Below are 26,676 nucleotides of genomic sequence, written 5' to 3'. Positions count from 1 at the left end.
ACAATTCTCAAGAATCAGTTAAAGGTCGCGGTGGCTCAGGCGGTTGGAGCTCCGTGCTCCTAACGCCAAAGGCTGCTGGTTCGATTCCCACCTGGGTCAGTGGGCTCTCAGCCAAAAGGCTGCCTGTTCAACTCCCCCAAGGGATGGTGGGCTGTGCCCCTGCAACTAACAATGGCAACTGGACCTGGAGCTGAGCTGAGCCCTCCATAACTACGACTGAAAGGACAACAACTTGACTTGGAAAAAATCCTGGAAGTACACACTGTTCCCCAATAAAGTCCTGTTCCCCTTCCCCAATTCAAAAAAAAAAAAAAAAATCTTTAAAAAGAAAAAAAAAAATCAGCTAAAAGCCTAAAAGCCAAGAATTCAGCAAATTCATTCCCCAGTCAAAAACCTTTCATTTAAATTCTAGCATGACTTTTCTTATTTGAATTGTTACTATTGTTGGAAAATGTTAATATAGTTTATATGAGGCATAAAAATATTTTAATATCCATGTCTCTTAAAATGTTTTAGTGACTACTAAACATGGGAGTTAAGAGATCTTTTTTTAAGATTTTCTAAAAACTTGCTGAAATTATTACTCTTCAAGATTGCTTAATATGCACAGCTTTGTAAACAAGAGCAAGTGCAAAGAAAACAGGACAATTACTTAAAAGCTATTAGAAAAGTTAAACAAAAAAATATTATGTATTCCTTTCTTCCAAAGCGTAATTCTAAAGTCTAAGAAATTATAGTACACAAATATGTTTTTTAAACATACATACATCCTAAGTGAAAACATTACAAAAGTAGAATCCCTCTGGTAGCTGCATTCATGACCTCAATTCTTTATCCCTCCTTGCATCCTTATCTTCGAGAAGTGGAATATATTTCCTGCCCACTAATTCTATATTCTGCCATGGGACCTGTCAATCAAATGTTAGCTGCTGTGATTCAAAGAGAGGCTTTAAAAAACCACTTGCATGTTTTTGTTTTTCTACTGTACTTCAGCAAGAAGGATGAGAGACTCACAGAATAAAGTGCTATTTCTGATGCAATGGGCACTGAGCAAGGTTAAGTCACACTGGTTAAATTTTTGTTGCAGTTTAGTATTTATTAAGAATTTATACTGAGTTGGTTAGTTCCAAAACATATTCCTGTTAAAATTCTTACTCTGATTACTTTATGATATATGAGTATTAACAACTTATATTATGCATCAAAAACATTTTTTTCTGCTAAAATTGTAAAGATTTCTAACTAAATTCGTTAAGTAAAAATAAACTGAAAACTGTCACTTGATCTGAATGCTAGTTATACATGTATACTCAAATTGTGAAAAAAATCAAGTTATATGCTTAAGAATACGTGCACTTTTCTGTATGTGTACTGAATCCAATAAGGGATTTTTGGGTTTTTTTCACTTTTTTTTTTTTTTTAAGATTATATTGGGGAAGAGGAACAGGACTTTATTGGGGAACAGTGTGTACTTCCAGGACTTTTTTCCAAGTCAAGTTGCTGTCCTTTCACTCTTAGTTGCAGGGAGCGCAGCCCACCATCCCTTGTGGGAGACAAACCGGCAACCTTGTGGTTGAGAGGACGCCCTCCAGCCAACTGAGCCATCTGGGAGCTCAGCAGCAGCTCAGCTCAAGGTGCCGTGTTTAATCTTAGTTGCGGGGGGCAGAGCCCACCATCCCTTGCAGGAGTCGAGGAATCGAACTGGCAACCTTGTGGTTGAGAGGATGCGCTCCAACCAACTAAGCCATCTGGGAGCTCAGCGGCCGCTCAGCTCAAGGTTCCATGTTCAATCTTCGCTGCAGGGGACGGAGCCCACCATCCCTTGCAGGACTCGAGGAATTGAACTGGCAACCTTGTGATTGAGAGTCCACTGGTCCATGTGGGAATCCAACCGACAGCCTTCGGAGTTAGAATGGAGCTCTAACCGCCTGAGCCACCGGGCGGCCCCTTCACTTTTGATTTTAAAATAAAGAGTCACAGAACTGCAAAAATAAGAGAGGTCCTGCAAAACCTTTACCCAGTTTCCCCCAATGTTTACATCTTTCATAACTATAGTGCAATATAATAACCAAGAAACTAACATTGGTACAATGCATGTGTATACATAGTTCTTGCCATTTTATCACATGTGAAGATTTGTGTAACCACCACTGCAATCAAATTATCACCAAAATCTCCCCCATGCTACCCTTTCTAGTCACATCCACTCATCTCCCCCTACTAAACCTAACCCATAGCAACCACTACTATGTTTTCCATTTCAATCATTTTGTCATTTTGAAAATGTTACAGACAAGGAATCATACAGTATCTGACCTTTTGAGATTTTTTTTCCGACTCAACATAATGCCTTTGAGATCTACCAAATTGTTGCATGTATCAATAGTTTATTATTTCTAGTTTGATTCCTCTCTGGTCAGAGAACACATTGTATGATTTCAATTTTTTAAAATTTGTTGAGGTTTGTTTCAGGCCCAGCATTTGATCAATCATGGGAAACGTTCCACTGGAGCTTGAAAAGCATGTGTGTTCTGCTGCTGTTGGGTGATATATTCTATAAATAAGATTAGGTATCATTCAGCTCTTCTCTATCCTTGCTGAATTGTCTGTGTAGCTGTTCTATCAATTTTTGAGAGGGGTCTGAAGTCTCCAACTGTGCAACTGTTTCTCCTTTCAGTTCCATCACTTTTTGCTTCACATACATTGTAGCTCTTTTGTTTGGTATAAACACATTTAGGATTTGCTATGTCTTCTTCATCCTTTTTTTCATTATGTAATGTCTTTTTCTGTCCCTGGTAATTTTCTTTGCTCTGAAATCTGCTTTATCTGATATTACTATTAGCTACTTCTGTTTTCTTTCTATTAACGTGCGCATAGTATATCATTCCCCTTCCTTTTACTTTCAACCTACTTACCTACACTGTTCTATGTAAATGAGTTTTATATACACAGCAAATAGTTGAGTCAGTTTGTTTGTAGGTTTTTTCTCATGCATTCTGCCAATCTGTCTTTTAATTGTTGATGTTAGACAATTTATATTTAACATAGTGATTGATATGTTAGGGCTTACATCTGCTATTTTTTGTTTTCTATTTGTTCTTTCTGTTGATTTTTCTGTTTTCTTTCTCCTGCCTTCATATTAGTCACTCGGAGTTTTTTTTTTTCCTAGTGTTTTTGGGGAATATTTGGGAACAGGGTGTTTCTCCAGGGCCCATCAGCTCCAAGTCGCTGTCCTTCAGTGACTTAGAGTGTGCAGCTCACTGGCCCATGTGGGAATCGAACTGGCAACCCTGTTTTCAGAGCTCACGTCTAACCAACTGAACCATCCAGCTGGCCCCTACTTGGACATTTTTTAGAATTCCATTTTGATTTATCTGATCTATAGTGTTTTCGAATGTACCTTTTTAAATGGATTTTTTAGTATGTAGTTGCTCTAGGTATTACATAACTTCTCACAGTTTACTAGTGTCAACATTTATCAATTCGAATACATTATAGCTTGATCTGGAGTGGGAAGTCTCCCAGTAAGAAGTTTTTAAAAACTAAAAAAGATGTCTTTTTTAATTGTGTTTAGAGAAGAGTGATTTACAAGTTTTAAGTGCTGATTAATAGCCTTTGATTCTACTGACATTATACATTATTTGGTCTTCCAACTACTGAAAATTATCTTAAAAATCTCAATATTAACCACTAATACCTGGCTAAATTTTATTATTACTCAGCTAGACAAATCACTTAGTTCAACTCTCTCACTGTATAAAAGGTCTGAGGCCCAAAAAGATGAAACAAGTCTCAAAAATCACACAAAAAGATAAAGTGAAGACTGGAAACCATATCTGTTAACTTCAAGTCCAAATGTTTTTTCACCTAAACCATTCTTGCTCTACAATATTCAATCTAAGTTATAAACACACCAAAAAAAACGTTAAATGAATAGATACACTGCACTGTAGGCTATTCAAATCAATTCCGTGTACAAATTATGTCAAAGCATAATAAGCCTTATCTTAATATGGTAGTCAAATTGGTGTATTAATCTTTATTAATCATTTATATACTACACAGAGTTTTAGAAGAAAAGATAATTAAAACATATATTGGTCTATAAGAAGAGTCTGCAGCTGAAAATTATGAGAAAATGTTGATTTGAAGAAAATAATCTATACTTATAGATCCTCTAACCAATAAAAATGTCTGTAATAGAATATATGAGAAAAAAAAGACAAGTTATAGCATATCTTTTCTGACTATATAAGGTAAGAAAGTATTTTTCCCCTCTTCAGAGTATTTAACAGTGTAAAAAACAAATGATTCCTTGGAATTACAGAACCATTTTAAATTATTTCTGCTTACTCATCTGAAGTCGTGAAAATCTTAAAAATTTCTTCTAAGTACTAAGATGTTAAGGGAATATATAAATTTTACACAGTATGCATGATGGGACTAAATTCCAGGTAATCTCAAACAACTACAGAATCCATATTCTTCAGAAACTTAGTTATGTTAGTTGTCATATTATTTTTAACATAAGTGTTTTAAATTAAAATATTTTAAAATTTAAGAAAAATCTTAAAAGATAATCATTAGTGGGAAGCAGCAGGGTTCTTCGTGAACCCTGATAATACTACATAGCATAATACAAGGAGGAGTGTTACAAGTTGCTTTGAAAGCACATAACAAGGGGACTTGAGCTAGTCAGAAAGGTCAGGTAAGGCATCCTTTCCTAAGGATATGGAAACTGAACTTAAATCGAAAGGAAACCTTTCCCATTGAAGGGCTAGCGATACATTCAGTACTCACATTATAGGTCCCATTTAAATCATTTCAAAGCTATGATCGCTCCCCTTCTGTATAAATTTGTGAAAACAGAACTACAGATATCGATAAATAGATAGATAGACAGATCACACTGAACTTAAGAGGCTCGTTTCTGAAGTAGCTAGCAAGGTGGAATATATCTAAACCTAAAGCTGGCTAAGAAAAATCAGTGGACCAAAAATTAATATGTCAATATAGGTCATAAGCTCAGAAATGTAGAAGTTTGGTATGAATGTTAGGAATGCAGCTCATATCTCTAACTAGCAATAGGAATAAATAAAACATTGGAAAGATACACTGACTAATTTCAACCTTTCTGACACGTGTGTTTTTCTGAATTCCAACTATTCTTTGCATTTGGGCACAGCCTTAAAAAATGTTTTTATTAACTTCTACAGACTTACCTTGGCCGGTAAATACTAAACTATGGTTATTTCCTAGGATGAAAGAGTTTTTGCATCTGGACATAAACCTGTATCTAACAAATCACTGAACCGTAAAGCAAACTGAAAAATAGCCATGACCTATGCAAAACAAAACCGGAGTGTTTTTCTAACAAATTCATGCTTGCAAAGAAAACTTCTAAAATAAGTGTTATATGTGCCAGCAGGGGACCATGGTTCAATTGTAGTTTTTATTTATTTCTTTAAGGTTGTTGCTAATTTTCCTATTTTTGAAGTTCCTATATAATTGTAGGTTACAAGATGATTTTGATTATGTAATAATCTGTAAATGTAATAAAAAGCTATTTTATTACAGTAAAAATAGTAAAAGTAAGAAGGGAAAAAGTGAAAAAAAGAAAGTTTTAAAATCAAAAGTGAAAAAACCCTTATTGGATGCAGTACACATACAGAAAAGTGCAAGTATTCTTAAGCATATAACTTGATTTTTTTCACAATTTGAGTATACATGTATAATTAGCATTCAAATCAAGTGACAGTTTTCAGTTTATTTTTACTTATTAATTTAGTTAGAAATATTTACAATTTTAGCAGAAAAGATGTTTTTGATGCATAATATAAGTTGTTAATACGCCTCTATCATACAGCAATCGGAGTAAGAATTTTAACAGGAATATGTTTTGGAAATAACAAACCCATTATAAATTCTTAATAAATACTAAACTGCAACAAAAATTTAACCAATGTGACTTAACCTTGTTCAGTGCCCATTCCATCAGAAATGGGATTACTTTAGATTATCACTACCCCTGTATTTTACATTAAGTCCTTATTTTATAGCTGAGAAAACAGTGACAGGCAAAATGAAATGCTCAAGATTACATTAGAAATTAACGGTAAAGACAAGATAAAAACCCAAGTCTTCTCATTCCTTGTTCAGTGCTCTAATTTACCAATTAGCTAACTGTAATACAAAATAAAAGAACCAACCCAGAAACCTGCTCAGTGACTATTTAGATGGGACAGAGAAGCACCAAGAGCAAACAGAATATTTTTATAAATTTACTCTTGGTGAGAATAGGGCTAATAGCTAAATACATTCATCAACATTACTCCAATTCAAACTACGTACATTCTAGAACCTCAGGAGACATTTAATGCAACTCAATCATAAAGTTCTGAATAGTATGTAAAATTCCTTTGCTTTGTCTGTAGAATTACTTATTTCATTGAGATTACAATAGACATAAGTGACTCTTGTGTCAAACCGAATGGATCAGGTACATTATTTGGAGACATACTGTAAAACAAATACGATAGGTATCATCTAAGAAGATACCAATTTAGAAGCTCACAATTTTGAATTTTTAGTCAGACTTTTAAAGTAATGGATACTAGGTTCCATTACATTCATAATAGACTGACCCTCCCACATATAGTAACTCTGGTCAATACACAAAAAATAACTACCTTAAGGCTCTTATACATGAAAAAAAGTAGGTAGATTAGGTAAACAAGTGGGAACTGGGAAGAAGGGACCATCATGAGGTGAGTTTTCCATTTTTATAGTGTAGCCTTAAGGAAATCCAGGGTCAAGATGCAACACAGAACAGTCAAAACTCACAGAACTTTCTGGATTCAAAAACTAAATGACAGAGCCCAAGGAAGTCAGAGAAGTAGAGCTCAAAATTCCGAGTTTTCTGCCCAAGTCTATGACCCACATGTGTGAGGCAAACTTAAGCAGTTTTCAGAAGAGGCTAAAAACTGATATTTGAACTGATATTTGAGCTGCTGCCCACTCAGGAAAGAAACAGTCTATAATTTGACCAACCTGTGTTGTAAAACAAAACCAATAACCCTTTTCAGAGAAATATAGTAGAATGCAGAATATTCACAATGTTTTGAATCCTAAATTACTCTAAATAGGAAGAAACAGGAAAATGTGACCCATGCTTAAAGGAAAAATCAATCAATAGAGGCTATCCTCAAAATGACCCTGATGTTAGAATGATCATACAAAGACTTTAAAGCAGCTAGTATAAAACTATGCTCAGTGAGGATTAAAAAGTTTATAATTAATTAAAAAATAAGAAATCTCAGCAGAGAAATCAAAACTATAATAAAAAAGAACCAAACGGAAATTCTCGAACTGAAAAATACATTATCTAAAATAAAACTTTTAGATCAAATAACAGCTAACTTGAGTTTAATTGTAGGACCAGTTAGAGCTCATCTGGTTGATCTGACTTAATTATTTAATCCATTGATTTATCATTGATCCTTTAATACAGGTTAGAATAAGGAAATGAGCATAGACCTTAAATAGACTCTAAGTGATTTCCAAGCACTTCCATTTTGATGCAGGTTCATACTTGTGTTCTTCTGTGAAATAATTTAGAATTTTTGTTTACAGGTTGAATGTCTAATAAATAGCTTTTGAATTAAAAATAAATAAATAAATAAAACTTTTACTGGATGTGCTTGATAGCAGAATGGCGATGACAGAGGGAAGGGTCAGTAAACTTGAAGATAGATTAACAGAAGTTATTTAACCAAACAAGGAAAGAGAAAACAACTGGAAACAAAATGAAACTCATGGATCTGTAAGACAATATCAAAAGGTCTGAAAAATTACAGGTTTCAAAAAAATTTTAAAGGACATGTAAAATATTTTCTAGTTTGGTGAAATGAACAACAATAACAAAGTCATTGATCTCTGAGTTCTAGCCCGAGCTATTCTGTTAGCTAACTATTTTAACCTAAGATTGCCAGCTTATCTATTTCGTGACACAGTGCCCTTCACCATATAATAAGGGCTATGGCCAGATTTGTGGTTTTTCAATTTAACTTTTCCTCAGAACCTTTATGGAGTTTTTTAGAAATACAGGCCTCACCTCCTGAGTTCATGCTCAGAAAGTCTGACCTGAGGTTGGACCCATATATCTGCATTTTTCTTAAAGTTCCCTAGGTTATTTCTGATGATAAGCCAAGTTTGAGAACACTACACTAGATGATACTTTAGGAAGACAGAGTATGACAGAGACTCTTGGTAATAATAACTTCTGCATTCTCTAAAGGAAAGTCCTCTACACAGATGAGACATGATACCTGCCAAAATCTTACAATAAAGTCCCTTAGGACAAGGGCTGTACTTTATTAATCTTTATTTTTAATCACAGCTTTTAAAAGAATGTTAAATTAAAGGTCAAGAAGGAATCTTTCAGAGATGTTCTATGCCACCCCTTTCCAAGTTCTTAAGTTTGTCAGTCACTTCATATATATTTCTAAATATAAAAACAATAAGAAAAAATACTCAGCTTTCTCAGAATTATTTGGGTATTCATTCAACAAATATTTACTGAGAATATACGATGTACCTGGCATTGTTGTAGGTGTTGTGAATAAAAGTAACACAAGTTTCTATCTTTAGTGATATCAAACACAGGAGAAGCCACAGTATAAGGAGCCATCACTTTTCAGAACAGACACGTACTACCACAGCAAAGGCTAACTCTTGGAATTAAAGTTTACCATAATATTCTTCCTTCTCCAGCTTCTCAGGAAGAAATATGAAATAGTATATTGTTTTAAATGTAACTAATTTATTCAAAGTAGGCATAGCTTACTTCACATAACAATGTCCCTGAAATAAGGGGCATAAATAAAAGTGAGCAAACTACATAAATGATTTGAAATATCTTCCTTGGGAGAGTAGGGACCTTGGGAGAGTAGAGGCTATTATGAGACTAGTAATTGCATTATTTCAGGATATTCTGCTGTGATTCTCCTGGGAAATATATTTAGTTTGGCAAGATATCTAAGATACATTATTCAATAAAAAAAGATAATTAAAAGAGAGTGGACAGTGTAATTGCACAAAAATGATGAAGGAATTTATATATCTACGTTTATGAATGCATACCAAAAAAGAAAAATTCCTAAAAGATGTAATTCTGGGAAGGGCATGCTAAGATGATAAGGGGGATTTTTTCATTTCCCTAATTACGTATTTCTGTATTGTTTAGATTTTCCAAAATAAACATGTATCTTCCATAAGCAACAAAAACAATAACGGTATTCCATGGGGGGCGGGGGGTTAGGAGGGGGTGGGAAGAGAGTGGGCGTAAAACAGCTTTCTGTAATGTGAACAATTATCCTCACTTAGTTTGTTTGGAATTTGTGTTGTTATTATGTTCTAATACATAATATCATGGTTTTTCTTAACACAGGGCACACATGTACTCTTTTCTTCCATTGCTGTATGTTGCACATACTGGTTGCCTTTCAAATATAAATAATAACTATACTCTTTCCACACCTGATGGAGGGATCATCATTCTACGATCCTGTTCCCATGGAGGTGAAATGGACCCAGTGTCAGAAGGTGCTCGGTGAGGATCAGTTAACCTGTCACAGCTTGGTTCTCCTCTTTCATTGGTAATCTGATGGTCTAGAGGATTCCCTGGGCCTCTGGAGCCTAATGAAAGAAAAAAAATATAATTGTTTTATCTAAAAAAGTATTATAAGACCTATCATCAAATTCCAGACACTTTTTTAAAAGTGAAAAGTCAGATTCCAATGAAGTTTTCCTAAGACCCATTAGACTGTAACTATCCCACCAAAGCCATTTCTAGGGCAATTCTGCCACATGCATAAACAAACACTACAAAATTTGTTTTTAAATGTTACCATAATTGTGTTACACATAAAATCAGTAGTTAAATTGCAAATTATAAATCATGTTTGAAAAGTAAATGTAGAAAGTAAATTGCAAAGTAAAGATTTCTAAACCAGGTGTAATAAAATAGTTATAAAATGAAGTTTTTGTTGCTTAAACTAATATGCCAGTAATCAAAAACAGCATGATTCCTTTAAAACAGCTATCTTAGGGGCAATACACATATTTCAATAATTCTCTGACTACTCAAAGTATGTTTTTAGAAAAACTCTTTTGGAAATGTACTCAGATTAACTTTATAGCCACTCAAGAAACTGCATCTCAATGTTGTAATATGACTCTCTACTTCTGCCCAAAAATGATTTCAACCAGTCTGATTACAAACTTTATGCCATCAGATAAATTTTGCTATAAATGGCTTTTAGCAATTTCTATATGTCAAATTCACCTTCAAAAAGAGCTCATACTCTGAAGGCAAGTCTCTACCAAGAGTTTCAGCAGTAATAGGACTATTGGAACAATCACTTCAAGCAAAGTAATAAGTCACTTGGATATGAAAATTTGCTATGCTTACAATAAAAAAGAAGGGGAATCACTTTAAAATTCCCTTCTTATGACTACAGAAAGGATAGTATCTCAATAATCCTTATTCAATGAAAATAGAAAAGACAAATATAAAAAAAAATTTAACACTAAATAACAATATATTAATACTGCATTTGTCCATCTTTGAGGAGTAAATGAGGTCTTCTCAAAATTATATGGCCCAGAAAACAAAAGCTTATTCCTTTCAAGGGACAGCTTTTTAAAAGAAAAACATTTTTTAGTAGAAGTCTTTCTAAAATGCTTCCCATATTTCAGTATTTCCTTTAAAAAGAGGGAACAAAAATTAATTTGACCTTTTCTTGGTAATTTGTGCAAATCAGTTTAAGCATTTTTTAAAAAAAAATATGTAGTTATCTTCTAAAATTTTTTTCTATCTGCTCTCTTTTATAGAGTCAAGAGGTAAACTGACTTTTATGTTAGAAGGTCAGTTATCTCTTTTCCTTATAGTTGTACACTCTGTTAAACTCCCCAAATCTTTCCTTCTAGCTTGTTCATCCTTCTAATCACTCCATTAGGGAAAAAAAGGCTGGGAAAGCAGAAAATTGGTAAGAAATGTGCAAGAGTCAATTACGCTAAATTCATCTTGAGTGAAGCACAGTTCTTTAAGGAGACATTCACAGGCTTTCTGACTGCTTACCTACAGAAGACCAAGTACAGGCCAACTGACTGCCAAGTGAAAAATTACAAACTTTAAAGTGCTAAAGGTTAAAATTTTTCATTCAGACCAAATGTTATATACAATTTACTCTAAAAAGAAATTATTTTCCTTATACTCAATTTTATTCAAACATACATCTCATACAAACTTTCAAATTTAAAAAGGTAATAAAAGGAAGAAAAAGGAAGGGTACTAGTCATCCTTCTTTGGTGGATCACAGAAACTTGCAGTTCAAAGCAAGTCTTTTAACACCTGCTGATTACTTACCTAAAACCTCTGTAGCTTTTCTAACAAGTAGTTAAACACCTTTGCAAATAACCTAGACACATATTATCTTGAAAGTAATTATAAAGGAAAGGAAAGTAATTTAAACAGGAGAGGAGAAATTAAAGATAATTTTTATTTTTATTCCAAATATTCAATTGACTACAAGCAATCCTTGACTTATGTCATTCAACTTCCAGTGATTCACAATCTAGCCAATTATACCCTTATTTCTAGGGCACTGTTTTTCAGACTGCTGGCTACAACCCATTTTGGTGTATGAAATTAATTTAGTCTTAATCAGTGTAAGTACTATTTCGTGTAACTGGTTTCAATTATATTTGATATTAGTATGTAATATGATGATATAAAATCTATTTCTTGCTGTAGGTCAAGGCAAAAAATTGGGGAGGTGGGGGAATGGATTTAGGGCATTTGCAGTGCACATGTGTATTTCAGAATTAGTCCCCTTCCTAGAGTGCTTAAAAAAAAGCTCTCCTAGGGTTCCAAGTGTCAGTCTGCAACTCAGTCTCTTTCCCTGGAATTTTCAATTCAAAGCCAATAAAAGTGTCACCAGGCTGTTGGCCAAATCAACTGTGGTACTGGAAAGGACCAGGGCTAAGTTTAGCAAACTGAGGATGGGGAAAGAGGATATAAATAAGAAACGGGAAAACGGAGAATATCTCATGAACATAAAGGAGGAAAATTTATTTTTTTTCATATTCTTGAAGGCAATTCCAAAGAAAGAGTTCTAAAGATATTTAAAATAATGACAGCTTCAACAGGGCAGTACACACTCTCTCTGAGAGGCTACTTCAATGGGTAATATCCCTGTGAATACTTGAGCTTTGGTATGTTAGGTTTAGTTTGTTTTATTTGGTCTCATTACTTTTTGTTCCTCTCAGATTCAATATGCTAAAATTACTGATAAAAATGGGGAATAGAGATGTAATACTGGTGAAAAATGCTATCAGCTCTTATAAAACAGACGTGGGGCTAAAAACCTAAGACTTTTGATTTTGGAATAGACAGGGCTCTCTATCTTTGAATTTTGCCACAATTTAAGGGAAAATTTTAAAGCAACTTGACAGAGTGAACAAAGTATGGTAATAAATCAAAAGAGGAAAACTCCAGGTACATAGGTAACACCAGGGTGAGAGCTAATGAAGTAAATGCAGAAAAACCAACAGCTAATGATTAGTCCTAAAGTAGCTCAGGAAATTCTCAAAAACACAAACGGGTAACAATCTTAGGTTGGTTTTTCAAAGTTGGTTTTTCAAAAACACAAACGGGCAGACAATCTCAAGTTGGTTTTTCAAAGTATTAAGAAATGATTTAGAGGTCTCATTTAAGGTTCCCATGAAAACTACCTACAAAAAAGCAATTCTGAATTCCTCAATTTGAAAAAAAGGTCCTTTCACTTTGATTTTCTACAATAAAAAGATCATGATAATGAAGTAACAAAGATTTTTAAAACTCTACATTCTAATAATGTTTCATTAAAATACAATTTTATGCTATAGTATATTGCTATTTTGGGTAATCTTTATAAACGTTTATATTTTGTAGTGTAATATAGTTTTTAAGAAGTCAAAATATGATTTAAAAAAGATACACAATAAGTGCTTGACCAAAATGTAATGTATTATAATATTGTATATAAGAGAAAAATATTAAAATTAGACGCCATAATTTCCAAAAAAAACCTACCCCACAAAATAAGTGCAAGGAATGCCTGTATTTTCCAAAGGATTATTTTAAAGATCGTTTTAAAGATAAGTTGAGATGAAAATGTAAAGTAAGGAAGAAATCTAGAGTAATAAAGATGTTTAAACAATATACCTCTTCCTCCTCCCCCTGGAAGCAAAGGTGAGAGTCTGAGTGGACCCTCCAACAAAGTTGGAGGGGAGAGAAAAGCTCTCGTTTCAGATGAAGGTCGACCCAATGGTGAGGGACCATATGGGGAATGCTCTGGAATAATTAAAACAGCATATTTAAATTCATAGTTTCAATTAGCTACACTATAGTTTAGAATCCCATTTCAACAATTACCACCAGGTCATCCTATTGCCACCTTAAGTTTAATCCATGTCCTGATCACCAACTATGCCTTGGGTTTTGCTAGCATGGGACAGAATTAAATACGGAACTCTACGTTTCATAAAGTCTGTCTACCTAATATATATTTTAGTCAATAAAAACATTATCCTCTTGATAATTAATATACATATATAACCATGAAGCATTAACCAAAGGATACTGGTGATATTTTGGGGATTATAAGACTTGGGGGGGCATGAAGTTAGTTTGGTTTGGTTTGGTTTTTAATGGCAGTACGCTTCTTGATATTTCAGCTGGTGAGGGTTGTAATATGGAAGGGCTCAGTTTAAATCAGGACCTGATGGCCTGTGTTGGGCCATGAATTGTTTGAGTAAAGCTTCGGAATACGAAAAGCATAAAATACTCTAAAGCATCAGAAATTACTTTTAATTCATTACCAGTGAAAAGTCAGTTTACATATACTAATTCATAAAAAAATTATTACTTTATCTATAAACCATATGACCAAGAGCCCTATCATTTCACAAACTTCACCATTCCCAAATAATGGTTATGCCTCAGAAAATCAAAAATCTACATCAAAAAACAAACTTATATACCATCAAAATAACACTTTTAAAATATGCTAAATTTTATTATGTAGTTCATATAATATTAAAATGTAGTTACAACAAAAGATCAAAGCATTATTTACCCTCCCTGAGACTTCCGCATTAATTTCAGACAAAAATTCTTTCTGTACAGTTCCTCCCTCTCCTAATTTTTTTACTATTTGAAATTCGTAATAATCTGGTATCTTTAAAACGTAGAAATAGAATTTCATTTTAATGAAACTGGACTCTCCAAGATGATTTTTATAACTTTTCAAAGGTTATTATAATGGGATTCTACCTATATAAAGATAGGTTTATTTTCACTGCCTCAGAAACTTAATTCTAATTCAAACAAAATTATTTTGAAAATTTTAAACTATTTGAAATAGTATGAGATCATCAAAGATGCTAACTCATTTATGAGTGAACAGAAATATTAAATACATCTTCCAAAAAAGTGGTTGTCTTTCGGGGGTATTAAAACAATCAAAACTCAGATTACTCAGGTTTTCCCACCTTTTAATTAATATATTTAAGTAATTAAAAACCAACTGTTTTAATTTTCATTTTTATAATTCAAGCTAACACCAAAGAATAGTTACTATGTAAGCTGTCACAATGCTATTCTATTTAAGCACTCCTTATTCATTCTCCCCCAAAATAATTAATGAGTACCTGACATTGTGCCGAGCACTTTAGTTTTCAAAAAGCTCAAGGTACTAAATATACATCATTTTATAAATCCCACTGAGAAAGAGAGGAAGCAATTATTTACAGTAGAGCTAGGGAAACACAACTCAGAAACTTGGGAGATTGTGAGAGAACTCCGATTAGAACTCTAGCTCAAAAATCTAAAATGCTTATAAATAACAGTGTTAAATTTATACTAATAAAAACTGTATGTGCAATATACATATATATAAATATATATTTTTTAATGAGGAGTTAAAAAAAAAAGACTACCTCTGCCAAATGCTGTATTTGGAACATCAAGTGCATAAGGATCTTTTTCTAAAAGTTCAAATTTAAACTCTGTTTCAGTTAATCTGCAAATAAAGAACAAACATCTCTAAGTTACTTATCCAAAAGAAGCACCCACATTTCAAGAAAAATGAGACTATCAAGTACAAGCTACTCTTCATTTTCTCAATATCTGCATAAAAGAAACATACCCTTTACAATTATTCTGACCAAAATACCTTTCAATATCCCCCACTACTTATTTTAAGATTACTAGTTTCTCTTTGCCTAGTGATAGTGATATTTTGTTGAGGTTTGGAATTGTTTTGTATTCAAAGGCTACAAAGAGTACAGTATCACACAATCCAAATTTTAGAAATAGAAGGGTCCTCCAACGTCAACCAATACAAGTCTATCATTTTTCAACTACAGAAACTGAGCGTAGGAGTTTAAACGATTTATTCAAAATGAAAGTGCCAGGATTAAAACACTGGACTCCTGTCTCTAAGTCATGTATGTTTCCCATTGTAATGTTACCCATATGATTCCAACCGTAACATAAAATTGGAATCCAATTAAATTCATGCTACAATTTTTTTATCTTAGAAACTTTTTATCTTAGAAATGTGCTATTTTAAAAGAATTTTATTTCTAGTTCTTGACCATTAGAACTGAAATAAAATATTTCATCATTTGGTTTTAATTTCTGAGTAGAAAAGGCAACCAAGAAGACTAAAGCTAATATTGGATAAAGTTAATAGTACATTCTGGCAAGAAATTATAACACTCTGGGAAGAATGTTACAATCCTCACAGAAAAGCACTTACTCTTCCCTTCACCTGTATATTGTACACTTTTATTTTCCTTTTCATTTTATTATTATAAAGTAATGCTACTCGATACATTAAAATCAGGGGATACAAGTAATAATAAACGTTTATCCCATTAACCCATTAAAAGATGCTGATACTCTGAGAATTACTATGTCAGAGAGAGTCATCCTTTCTTTTTCCATCCCATAAATTCTCCCTCTACCTACCCTGTTTTGTTTCTAAGTTTTGTTACACTTTTTACAAAAGAATCAGTGAACAGTTTCCTTCTGTTAGACCTAAGACAAGTGTTTCAAACGAAAAATTCTAATAAATCCTAGTAAAACTAATAGATATTTTACCAGTAGGATTTACTGCAAAATTTTCTTGTTTATCGTTACAAAAGTATTATTAATAAAATAACAACTAAGAATAAAAGTAATAACTAGTTTTTAAAGTGTTCCCCCTAAGATACTTACTTTTGTCTGTTGTGAGCATTTTCTTTCTTTAAATCATTGAGGTTTCTTTCAGCAGTCCGAGCTGCCAACTTGAAGAAAGTAATATTTTTTACAAATACTTTTTAAACAAACTTAAAATGAAAGATACATGTACATAAATATGATGGCATACAAATATCATAGTCATTTAAGTAAGTATCCATTTCTATAAATTGAAAATTTCAATGGAAAACAATTTTAATTTAGGGAATAATTTTAAAAGGGCATGAGTTTCCTGTAACCAGAAGAGATGAGCCTAAGGCTAGAGTTCAATCATGTACTTCCCAATAAAAGCTGTTATCTCGATGTGAAGTCAAGGATTAGCATTATTTGGTGCTGTAGATATCCAAATAGAATGAAGAGAGCAACGTTAAGGACCCAGGCTTAGGGTAACGGGAATGGAGACTCAGGATCATTATACATAGCAGCACTGGCTATGGAACAAGGTAACCATCTCTGGAAAGAATCACTGTAATGCTGTGAAACCATAAAGATCTAAAACAGTTTCACAGCATGCCAGTAAAGGCCATTTTTTTAAATGGCTGAATATAATCAGAGCATGCTGCAAGTCTACTAAGTACACGGCACTATATGCAATAATATTCCTATAGTCTTTTACATTTGTTTAGTGGCACTTTTATTTAGTAAAATAAAAGGTTAGAAATCAGAATTTGTGTTATAGAAAACGAAGCTCACACTTATAATAATTACCAAGAACATGCAATATTCTCAAATAGTTGTGGTCAAAGGTTAAACCTATACAGACTCCTGCACGTTTCCTAGTCATTCTGTGGATTCTCCAGACTAGAAGCAGCAGTGTGTGTGGAACATCAGACCAGCTCAACTCATGGAATTCTAGGGCCAATGTATCTATCATACGATAGATAGGTAAATCAACTCAGTCTATAACCATAACTTTTTACAAGTAAAAGAACTATACTATCACTGTGCTCACTTAAAGTTATGAACTACATGAGAACTGACTTTAACTGGCAAAGAATAAATTATGTAAATATTCACAAAAAAAATATAGCTTAACCATACTTTAGCACTCATTAAAAAGATTCCATGTGTAAATCCTTTTCCAGTATATAATCGTAATCAATTTTGTACTAACAAATAAAAAAATTACACCACAACAATTTTAGCTAATAAAATGCCAATTCATTTAATTTTTAACAATGTAGAGCCAAAATCACTTCTAAATATTTTCTACATAGTATAACACATGTACCCTTAAGATAAGGCACAAAAAATGTACAGTTAATAAGTCAAAAGAAAGTTCAACTATGATTATAGGATAGTATGTGTTAATGATATACCTACAACAAAAAATTTAAAAACAAACTGATGGCAAATGACTACAGACTTTTGAAAAACTTACACCCAAAGGCTAGATAAAACTACAATTTCAGTGAATGGACCACAATGTATTCTGAAACACTGTATTCAGATAGTGAATATTTACAATATGCAAAAAGCATTCCATTAGTTACAGGTGCTAAGGAAAAAGAAATAGTCCCTATCTTTAGAAGCTTAATCTGTGTTAAGGACAAATATAAATGAGCATAGTACTTGCCATAGGACACAAATAAACAAAGTACTCTGTGAGTTCGAAAGCAAAGATTAAATCTCACAGGATGGAGCAAAGAAATGCTCAGTAGATAAAATAACAACTGAAATTGTGAAATTATTTTTAAGGGTAAAAAATGGAAACAAACTAAAGGTTTAGCAAAAGGAAAAGGTTTATATAAATTATGAAACATTCACAGAAAAATATCTGATCTATTAAGTAAACAGGTTAAAAAACATTATATATAATATGATTCCATTTTTTAAAAATATTTATGTGCTTTTATGTCTAAATGTATTCAAAAAAGTATGGAATAAATGAAAATAATACTGATTATTTCTCTGTATCTTTCTATATGGTCTGAACATTTGTTTAATGAATATGTATTAGTTTTATAAAATCTGAAAAATATCTTCATTTTGAGACATATTTTAAAGTCAGTGTCATTATTTACTAAATAGTTCAAAGTAAAGTAACAGAAAAAACACAAGACTTGGAATTTAAAAGGTTAATATTTCAATCTCCACTAATTATGTGACCTTGGGCTATTTCCTCATCTGTAAAACTTGAATTATAATACCTCCACACAGAATTACTGTGTGGACTGAATGAGTAATATATATAAAATGCCTTTAGGTACAGTGCCTAGAACATGAGAGATATTAATAAACATCAATTCCTATCTATCTTTAAAAAATAATCAACATATGAGCATTTATATTTAGAAAGTGATGAGGAGTGGTGAAAAAGACTAAATTCATATCCAAGCCCAACTTAATTCAATAACAAATCTTCACATGAACTCTCAATACAGAACATACAAAATCTTAGAATCTGGAAAGGACCTTGACATTCAATATATCTAATTTCTCACCCTAAGCTGGAATCTCCACTCCAAAAAACATCCATGCCTAAGAAATATCTTCCAAGCTTCAGTATAACAACGATAGTAACAGTTAACATTTACTGAGCGCTTACTATGTGTCAGACACCGGGCTAAATACCTTACAAGAATTACCTTACTTAATCATTACGATAACTCAATGAAATAGGTCCTAAGGATGTCCCTATTTTATAGGTAAGGAAACTGGTAATAGGTGATGAAGCCAGGATACCAAGCACAACAGGCCGACTCCAGACCCCATGTATTCACCCACTGTGCAAACTGTCTGCCCTTAAATATGCCTGAGACAAGTCCTCCACAGGCTGGCTATTACAGCAGTTCTACGTGTTAGAGGGATCACTTTTATAATCGGTCAAAATCTGCATCCTTATGATTTCATTACATAGCTCCTCTGGAGTACTGACATGCCATTTCTCATGATGGTCTTTTTCTTAATGTTTATCAAGTAATTCAATACTGAGAATTAGTTACGAGAATTTTTAGATTTTTTTTTAGAACTTTCAGAACTTGAAAGGACTTTAGGTATCACTTAGTCCGATGCCACTATTTTACAGATGAGTAAACAGGCCCGAGAATTTTAAGTGATTTGTCCGCAGTAATTAGTGGTAATCCAGTGCCCTGAAACAATAAATCCATGAACATTATACCACCTCCCCTAGAGAGAGTACAAACTCCTTGCAAAGGTGCAATGTGCTGAAAGTAGAGAAGAAAAATCAGATTTTATGAATAACTGCAAAGTATTTAGTAAAAAGTATTTAGTTCATAAAGAACATATAAAAGAAAATAATCTTTTTTAAATACTACCTTTATTTTCAGTGTAAAAGTATCTTTTACCTTGCTCTTTTAAATTAGGAAAAAGAACAATTTGATAAAAGAGCTTAAGAGAATTTAATCCTTACCCAATTATCATGTGCTTTTTTCTCATGGGACATAATCTGAAAAAGAAAATTATAATACTGGTAACTATTTTTCTCATATATATGCATGCACATCTATAACTATGATTTTGTATACAACTTACACACTGAAAAATACCTCAAGCATCTCTGAAGTCATTTTAAAGCAAATTTTCATATACACATGATCTACTCTATTATACTTTTAAAGCAAAACTGAATGTAAAGACAACAAAAATTTTTGTGTAGTAAATTTCTATTTTATGCAATAGTTAACTATAACAACAATATGAGTTCCCAATTAAGAGACAACCAGCCTGACTGAATATGCGACCCCAATGCTGATAGGTTATTTATTTATCCAATCCACATTCCCAAAGCAGCAGAAGACATGGCAACTTCAAACAAGATCTCTTTTCCCAGAATCTCTGACTCCCTAGAAATGTTCCTCCGCCACATGCAAAACCCCAAGAGAGATAGACACACAACTAGTCAAGTAACTATACTCCGGCATCAAAAGAGATATCAATTCAAACAAGTCAGAATTGTTTTAAATTATACAAACATAAAAACACATACACACACACATACCTGCCCTTGATAAGAATGGACGGTTCTCTCCAATTCTTCTTCAAGATCTTTGGCTCGCTTTCTACAGGAAAGAAATAATTATTCTACTATTAACATATATTTAGAAATGACAGAACACACTGTCTCTACTGAAAATACTAATTAAAGCTCCCAAAGTGCTTTGTTTCATGTGAAAAAAAAAAACACTAGAACTCCAGATGTTAACCACCTTTAAGAGGTTCTAAAGTATATATTTTTTCTGATACAATTTTAGTATTAATTAAGCTTTAAAAGTAATACTAGCTGGGTTTACCTAAACCAAAGGTCATGCAAAGATTTATATGGTACACTGGTTCATTTTTATTTTTTCTTATTTTATCTTTTTTTAAACTTTTATTTATTTAAGTGTGTTTTTCCAGGACCCATCAGCTCCAAGTCAAGTAGTTGTTTCAATCCAGTTGTGGAGGGTGCAGCTCACAGAGGCCCATATGGGGATCAAATCGACAACCTTGTTTTAAGAGCACCATGCTCTAACCAACTGAGCTAACCGGCCGCCCCTTATTTTTATTTTTAAGAAGTATGACCTTGCAAGATTTATTCAGATGTCTGTAATCGTAATAGAATTCTAGGAAATTAATACGTGTGAAATAAAATGTTACTTGCTACTTTCATAAGACTAACAAGATAACTCTTCTGGATAAAACTCAAGCTACTCTTCCTAATGTAAAATGAAGTATCACAACTATTCAGTATGCTGCTGATAGACTTATAGTCTTATAAACACTTCAGAACTTTAATTGTGGTTCACTCTTCTTTTTGGAGGGCATACTTCTTGAGTTCATTCATATTGTATACATTCTTCCCCATTTGAACCAAAGAGGAAAGACTTTGAAATCAATAGCTACTCATAGTTTTCTTGAGATTAACAGAAGACAGGATTGCTCATGTTCAAATACAACTAATGTGAAAGACTTAAAATCTCACACACTGAAAGAAAAACATTTTTTCTTTTTCTATTTTCTGCATAACTTCATAATAGAAAGACATCTAAATGAAAGTAATAAAACAGAAATTCGTTGTTGGGTTTTTTGGGGGTTTTTTTGCCTGCTGTATTATTTTTTCTGGTATTGGGCTTTTGGTATTGGGCTTCTGGTATTGGGCTTTCCCAACCTCAAAAAGAAAGGGGTAAAATATATTTAATACCTATAGGTCTCCAGCTCTTCAGCTGCATGGCTGATCTTTTCATCTGCTTTGGAAAGTTTCTCCTCTTTTTCTAACCGGTAATTTTCTTCTACTGTTAATTTCCTTAAAACAAAAAATGTTTTATTTCTTTTACTATATGTCATAAAACAATTAATTATATATCTTTCACTACATCACAAATGGTGCTTCCCAGAAAGCAAGTTGCATAATACCACTAAAAACATCACATGCAAGGAAAAAAGTATCTGTGTAAACGTTCCTGGCATGCAATTTAATATTACAAACTCAAATTAGAAAGCATCTTGTCTAATAACAGTACTACTAATATAAAAGTTTCAAGAGTTTTCTATAAGAATTTATCATAAAAATAAGATTATCAAAGGTAAACATTAGCAAAAACTATTATGAAATATTTTATCAAGACTTATTGTATATAGAAGTATTACATTTAGTAGACAAGAAGTCACCAACTAATGAACTGTTTTTCAATCATTTTTAAGTTGGTTGGTAAGTTGTTAAAACAGTGATTAATCTGCCAGACCCTTCACCAAAAAAAAAACTTACAACGAACCCAAAGTTAGTAGTAGTCCTACTTACTACTTTTAGTTTTTTTAATAATAATAGCTAACTTATTGTGCCATTAGTATGTGCCAGAAACTGTTCTTAGACCTTTACATGTATTATCTTATTTAATTACCACAACAACTCTACAAGAAGGGTACTATTTACGAAAAAAAAAAAAGAACAGCACAAAGAAACTAACACATAGAGCTAGCAAGTGTCTTCATTATACTATATTCCCCATGTTATTTCATATGATATCATTAATAACACTGGTCTCTCAAGAAATACTTTTTAAACACCACAGGAAAACACATTTGGAGTCCTAACTGTGGGTGTCTCCCCTTCTTCATGAACTTTGGGGAGGAACATGATAAACAACTGAAGAAATTCTACAGGGCAGCAGTAAATGTTGTATACTGTACACACTACATTACCTATTGCTTAGAAAGCACTTCCCAGATCAAGTATTTCATAGGTGTTATAAGAAAATAAGTCATCGCCTTAGGAAAAGCATAGAAGGATAATGGGCTTGGAGATGGACGAGAAGTGTTTTTACAGACTGTAGATAAAAATAGCCAGCAATTCTTTGACACCCCTCCCATTGAGAGGTAGTCTATGAACCACTCCCCCCTTGAATTTGGGTGGGCTTACTAATGATGAAAATTACACTGTGAAACAAAGCCCAATGATATGACTAAAAAACCTATCACATCTGACTTCACATATTTAAAGCCACATATCAAGCTTCTATACTATTTCACCTCTCTCCAGTATTAAATGTGGAAAAGCGCTAATAATGTTAACATCTAGCATCTAGAAAATGACCGAATCTAAATCACACTGTATGCAGGCAAGAAGTTTAACATTTTACTCTACTGTCAACTCTCTATATTCTACTCTGAAGAACAACCAGTGGCATAATTCACTGAATTTGAGTGGTAAATAATTTAATTTACATGTAAGAATGGAATATGCAATACTTTGGGAATTCAAAGCATTTCAAACGAATGAATGAAATCACAATGTAAACACGACACATACAGCTAGGATTTTAGTCAGCTTCCCACCCTTAAGTAGCTCCAGAAATTTTTCTTTAAAATTTTAAACACTACTCATTAAAATTCTATAATCAATCACTATTTTTTTGTCCAGAAGATACACTCAAAAGTATTTCTTTCACTTCAAGTAAGTCTCTTTTATGTCCAAATTTTTCACACACTACCTTTCATCCTAACCTAAAAGAACGGCTCATTCCTAGGTTTAGTGATATAAACCATGAGGCTATTTCATAGTTCTATCATTTAGTCAAGTTCATTTCTCTTTTATATCCTAAGCAGTTTTAAGTGGCCCAGAAGGCCACGATGAATATCAAGTGTTCAAATTTTTAATAGAATCCAAAGCATGATTGAAGTATACAACTTGGCAATGGAAGAACTTAACCACTCAGGCCTGACGTCAAGGGAATGTTCATATTCTCTACCACTTTCCAAATATATACAACAGAGTCTCATTATTCCCACTACTTATATTGTGTAAAAGTCACCACAAATCCTAAATTAGCAAATGCTTTTAAGAGAAGTACAGGATTAGGTTCCTGTGAGCGCTGGTCACAGTATTTTCGTCCCCATTAGTATATAACTGTTTTATGGATTTCTGTTTAAAGACACCTTATTGAATGCATGTTGTTAATTCATTAAAGTGCACTCCTGGTCTGTAACAGAATTGTACCTAAGGCCTGAACAAAGGTAATCTGACACATGTGTTTGCTCTGTGAGGCACAGGAGTAGTCCTGCTTACCACTTCTGGTTCTCTTAATAATAATAACTAACTTTCGGTGCCATAGCCTTCTTACATTTAGGAACACTAGACAGCACTTCGGCACTACGCTTGGGTGAATTTTAAACAGATAAATCACTAACAAAAAGCATAAAAATGCGGCACTAAATATACTACGAAAAGGACACTTGTTTAGAGGATGACAGCAGACAACAAGGCAGAGCGTCACCTTGTTCGACCTCAACTGGGAACAAGCACATCGAGCAATTTAAACTTTTCGCCATTCTGTGCATGTCTGCAAATGACTACTAAAGCTCCACGAATACTGAATTTGGGGTTACAAATAAATTTCCATACGTACAGAATCTACAAATAATGAGGATCAACTATAGTATCTTTCATTAAGTTTGTAAAGGGGCTTGAAAGTCTGTTACATTTTATTTCTTTTTATGATTGAAAAATATGTGCTACAGTGGTATTTGAATATCTGCAGTCTCCAAATAGGTAGGTATCTCAGGGGTCTTCTGTGCACCTATGCAATCAAGCATCAGCATACACACACACAGTCTCTCACTCCAAAATACAAAGGTATAGTCAACAAATATTTATTGAATAACTACCATCTGCCAGGCATAGTTTCAGGCAAAAGGTAATAATTCTCTCATGGAGTTTACATTGAATGTGGGAAAGATATAAATAAAGAAATACATACATACATACATACATACAATCGATCTTCAGAGGAGAAAAGGGGCTATGAAGAAAAATAAAGCAAGATTAAGAGGATAGAGAGTGGCAGGTATTATTTTAGTTAGGCTAGCCAGGGAAGGATTCTTTGAGGAAACATTAGAATCTGGACACCATTCTAGGCAGGAGCAAATATAAGAGGCCCTGAAATACAAATGGGTTTGGTATGGTAAAGGTCATCAGGAAGGCCAGTATGGCTGTAACGTAGTGAGGAAAAAAGAAAATTAAAAAGGTAAAATTAAAGAGGTAGCCAGGGGCCAGATCTTGTAGGGTCTTGCAGGCCATGACAAAAGCTTTGATTTAAATTCTGAGTGTGATATGAAGCCACTTGGAGGTTCCAAACAACAGAGGGACAATATGCATTACTTATGTTTTAGAAGGGCCATGCTGCCGAAAACAGAGCAGGAAGCTAAGAGTATAAAGAGATGCTCCACTCATGATGCTACTGCAATAAACCAGGTCCTAACTTACGATGGCTTGGATCAGAGTATAATATAGGCAGTGGAGAAAAGTAGTCAGTTTCAAGATACAGGAAAGCTGACAGAATTTGAAGATATAAAAGAGGAAAGTCAAGGATGGCTTCATCAGCTGCCCTGAGAAACTCAGCAAATAATACTGCCATTTACTGAGACAAGGAATGGTTCGGCAGGAACAATTTACACAGGGGAAAGGAATCAGTTTTATATATATCAGAGATGGAACTAATGGATAGAGTTTAATTACTAGGATGTCCATTCAGATTCCCTGACCTGGCTTATAGTATTATGAAGATTAATTAGCCATAATTGCTGACTATAAGAAGTTAAAGACGATTTTGTGAAACAGCTTGCAAAGTGCAGTGTCACTTACATAGTCTTCCTTGAAAAAAAGTGTTTCAAGATCAAATAACTTCCTTAAAAAAAGAACTGATGAAATATAATACAATCATAAACTGAGAAATTTGGATAATCACATAAATTGAATATGCAACATTTTTAAGCTATTTTACTTGCCATTCAGTAACATTATCAACATGATTTTTATTACCTGTGAAGTGTCATTTCATTTTCTTGATACAGTTCTGTCATAACTTTAAGTTTCTGCTGAAGCTTTTGATTCTCACTTTCAAACTGTTCATTTTCTGACCGCAAAGATGCTTGTTCAGTCTGGAGATTATTAATACATTCTAGAGAAATTTTTTAAAAGTAAATATTTTAAATTGCATATTAACATTTCATACAGATAAAAATTACTAAAAATAAAAATAATAAACTAAATTCTTTCCAACAGCAACAGAAAATCCCTAAGATGTTTTTAAATATATATCTGTTGACTTAAGTTTTAAGCTAGTGCCAAGAATAGTCACTTAATGGGTACTAATGTTGGGTATTATCTCTTAAAACTAGATCATCCCTATTGGGGAAAAAAACAACAACACTTCAATCTTCATTATATTTTTGTACTACTATTGTAACTATTTTGTTTAAATCCTCTGTATCCTAAAAGAGCACTGTAAATGATTACCAATGAGAAGAAACAGTTTAGAAGAAAACCTTCATATTAAGAATAGAGAAGACCAATTGTAGAAATTTCTTTCATGATCCATTAAAAAAAAGAGAGTTAGATTTGAAAGGAGGGTACAGGCAGAAAGAGTCTCCAAATACTAGCTTTAGAAAATAATAAAGATTTTCCAAGCAATTTTATTAATCAACAGGATAAATGGTGAGCAAATTGGTATTCTGGCACTTATTAAATAATCCCTTGCTGAGAGTCTGTTAATATTCTAAAATACAGCTTCCTTGAAAGCAGGCCCCACATCTTTTCCTCTGGGACTCTCCCATGGCTTTTAGTACTTACTATGCATTACACACAGCAAAACCTTATTTTTAAGTTAATATTACTTTTCAAAATCAAAAATAATCCAACTACCAATCTCATGTGAATAAGCCTATAATCTTGTTTTCAATAATCTGTACCTTTGGTGGTTCAAGCTTTTCAAAAGTGTTTTATTATAAATATAGTTCACTTATTGTAGAAATTGTTGAAAATATAGACAAGTAAAAAGAAAAGAGAACTCTATTCATGTCATATTCAAAGATAATCATTACTGACATGTGAG

The 26,676-nt window shown here is 33.0% G+C and overlaps 1 protein-coding gene across 11 annotated transcripts in view; it reads right to left on the bottom strand.

Moving 5' to 3' along the window:
- The window catches only part of MIA2 (MIA SH3 domain ER export factor 2), an 84,714-nt gene that overhangs the window by 11,690 nt on the left and 46,348 nt on the right, over window positions 1–26,676 (bottom strand). For 7 of the 11 annotated variants that reach the window (XM_033107814.1, XM_033107815.1, XM_033107822.1 and 4 more), the window contains 8 exons: window positions 25,605–25,743; window positions 21,492–21,593; window positions 20,310–20,370; window positions 19,722–19,757; window positions 16,328–16,395; window positions 15,043–15,125; window positions 13,268–13,396; window positions 9,538–9,696 (listed from right to left, as the gene is read on the bottom strand). In XM_033107814.1, coding sequence (XP_032963705.1) covers window positions 9,538–9,696; window positions 13,268–13,396; window positions 15,043–15,125; window positions 16,328–16,395; window positions 19,722–19,757; window positions 20,310–20,370; window positions 21,492–21,593; window positions 25,605–25,743 — 777 coding nt within the window. The remainder of the gene's footprint in view (window positions 1–9,537; window positions 9,697–13,267; window positions 13,397–15,042; window positions 15,126–16,327; window positions 16,396–19,721; window positions 19,758–20,309; window positions 20,371–21,491; window positions 21,594–25,604; window positions 25,744–26,676) is intronic. The other 4 variants (XM_033107817.1, XM_033107818.1, XM_033107824.1 and 1 more) reach the window with 1 other exon arrangement.

This window comes from Rhinolophus ferrumequinum, chromosome 6 (assembly GCF_004115265.2).
Source record: "Rhinolophus ferrumequinum isolate MPI-CBG mRhiFer1 chromosome 6, mRhiFer1_v1.p, whole genome shotgun sequence".
Classification (NCBI taxonomy): domain Eukaryota; kingdom Metazoa; phylum Chordata; class Mammalia; order Chiroptera; family Rhinolophidae; genus Rhinolophus; species Rhinolophus ferrumequinum.
The sequence above is the reverse complement of the archived record's forward strand: the minus strand, read 5'-3'. Positions and strand labels throughout refer to the sequence as shown.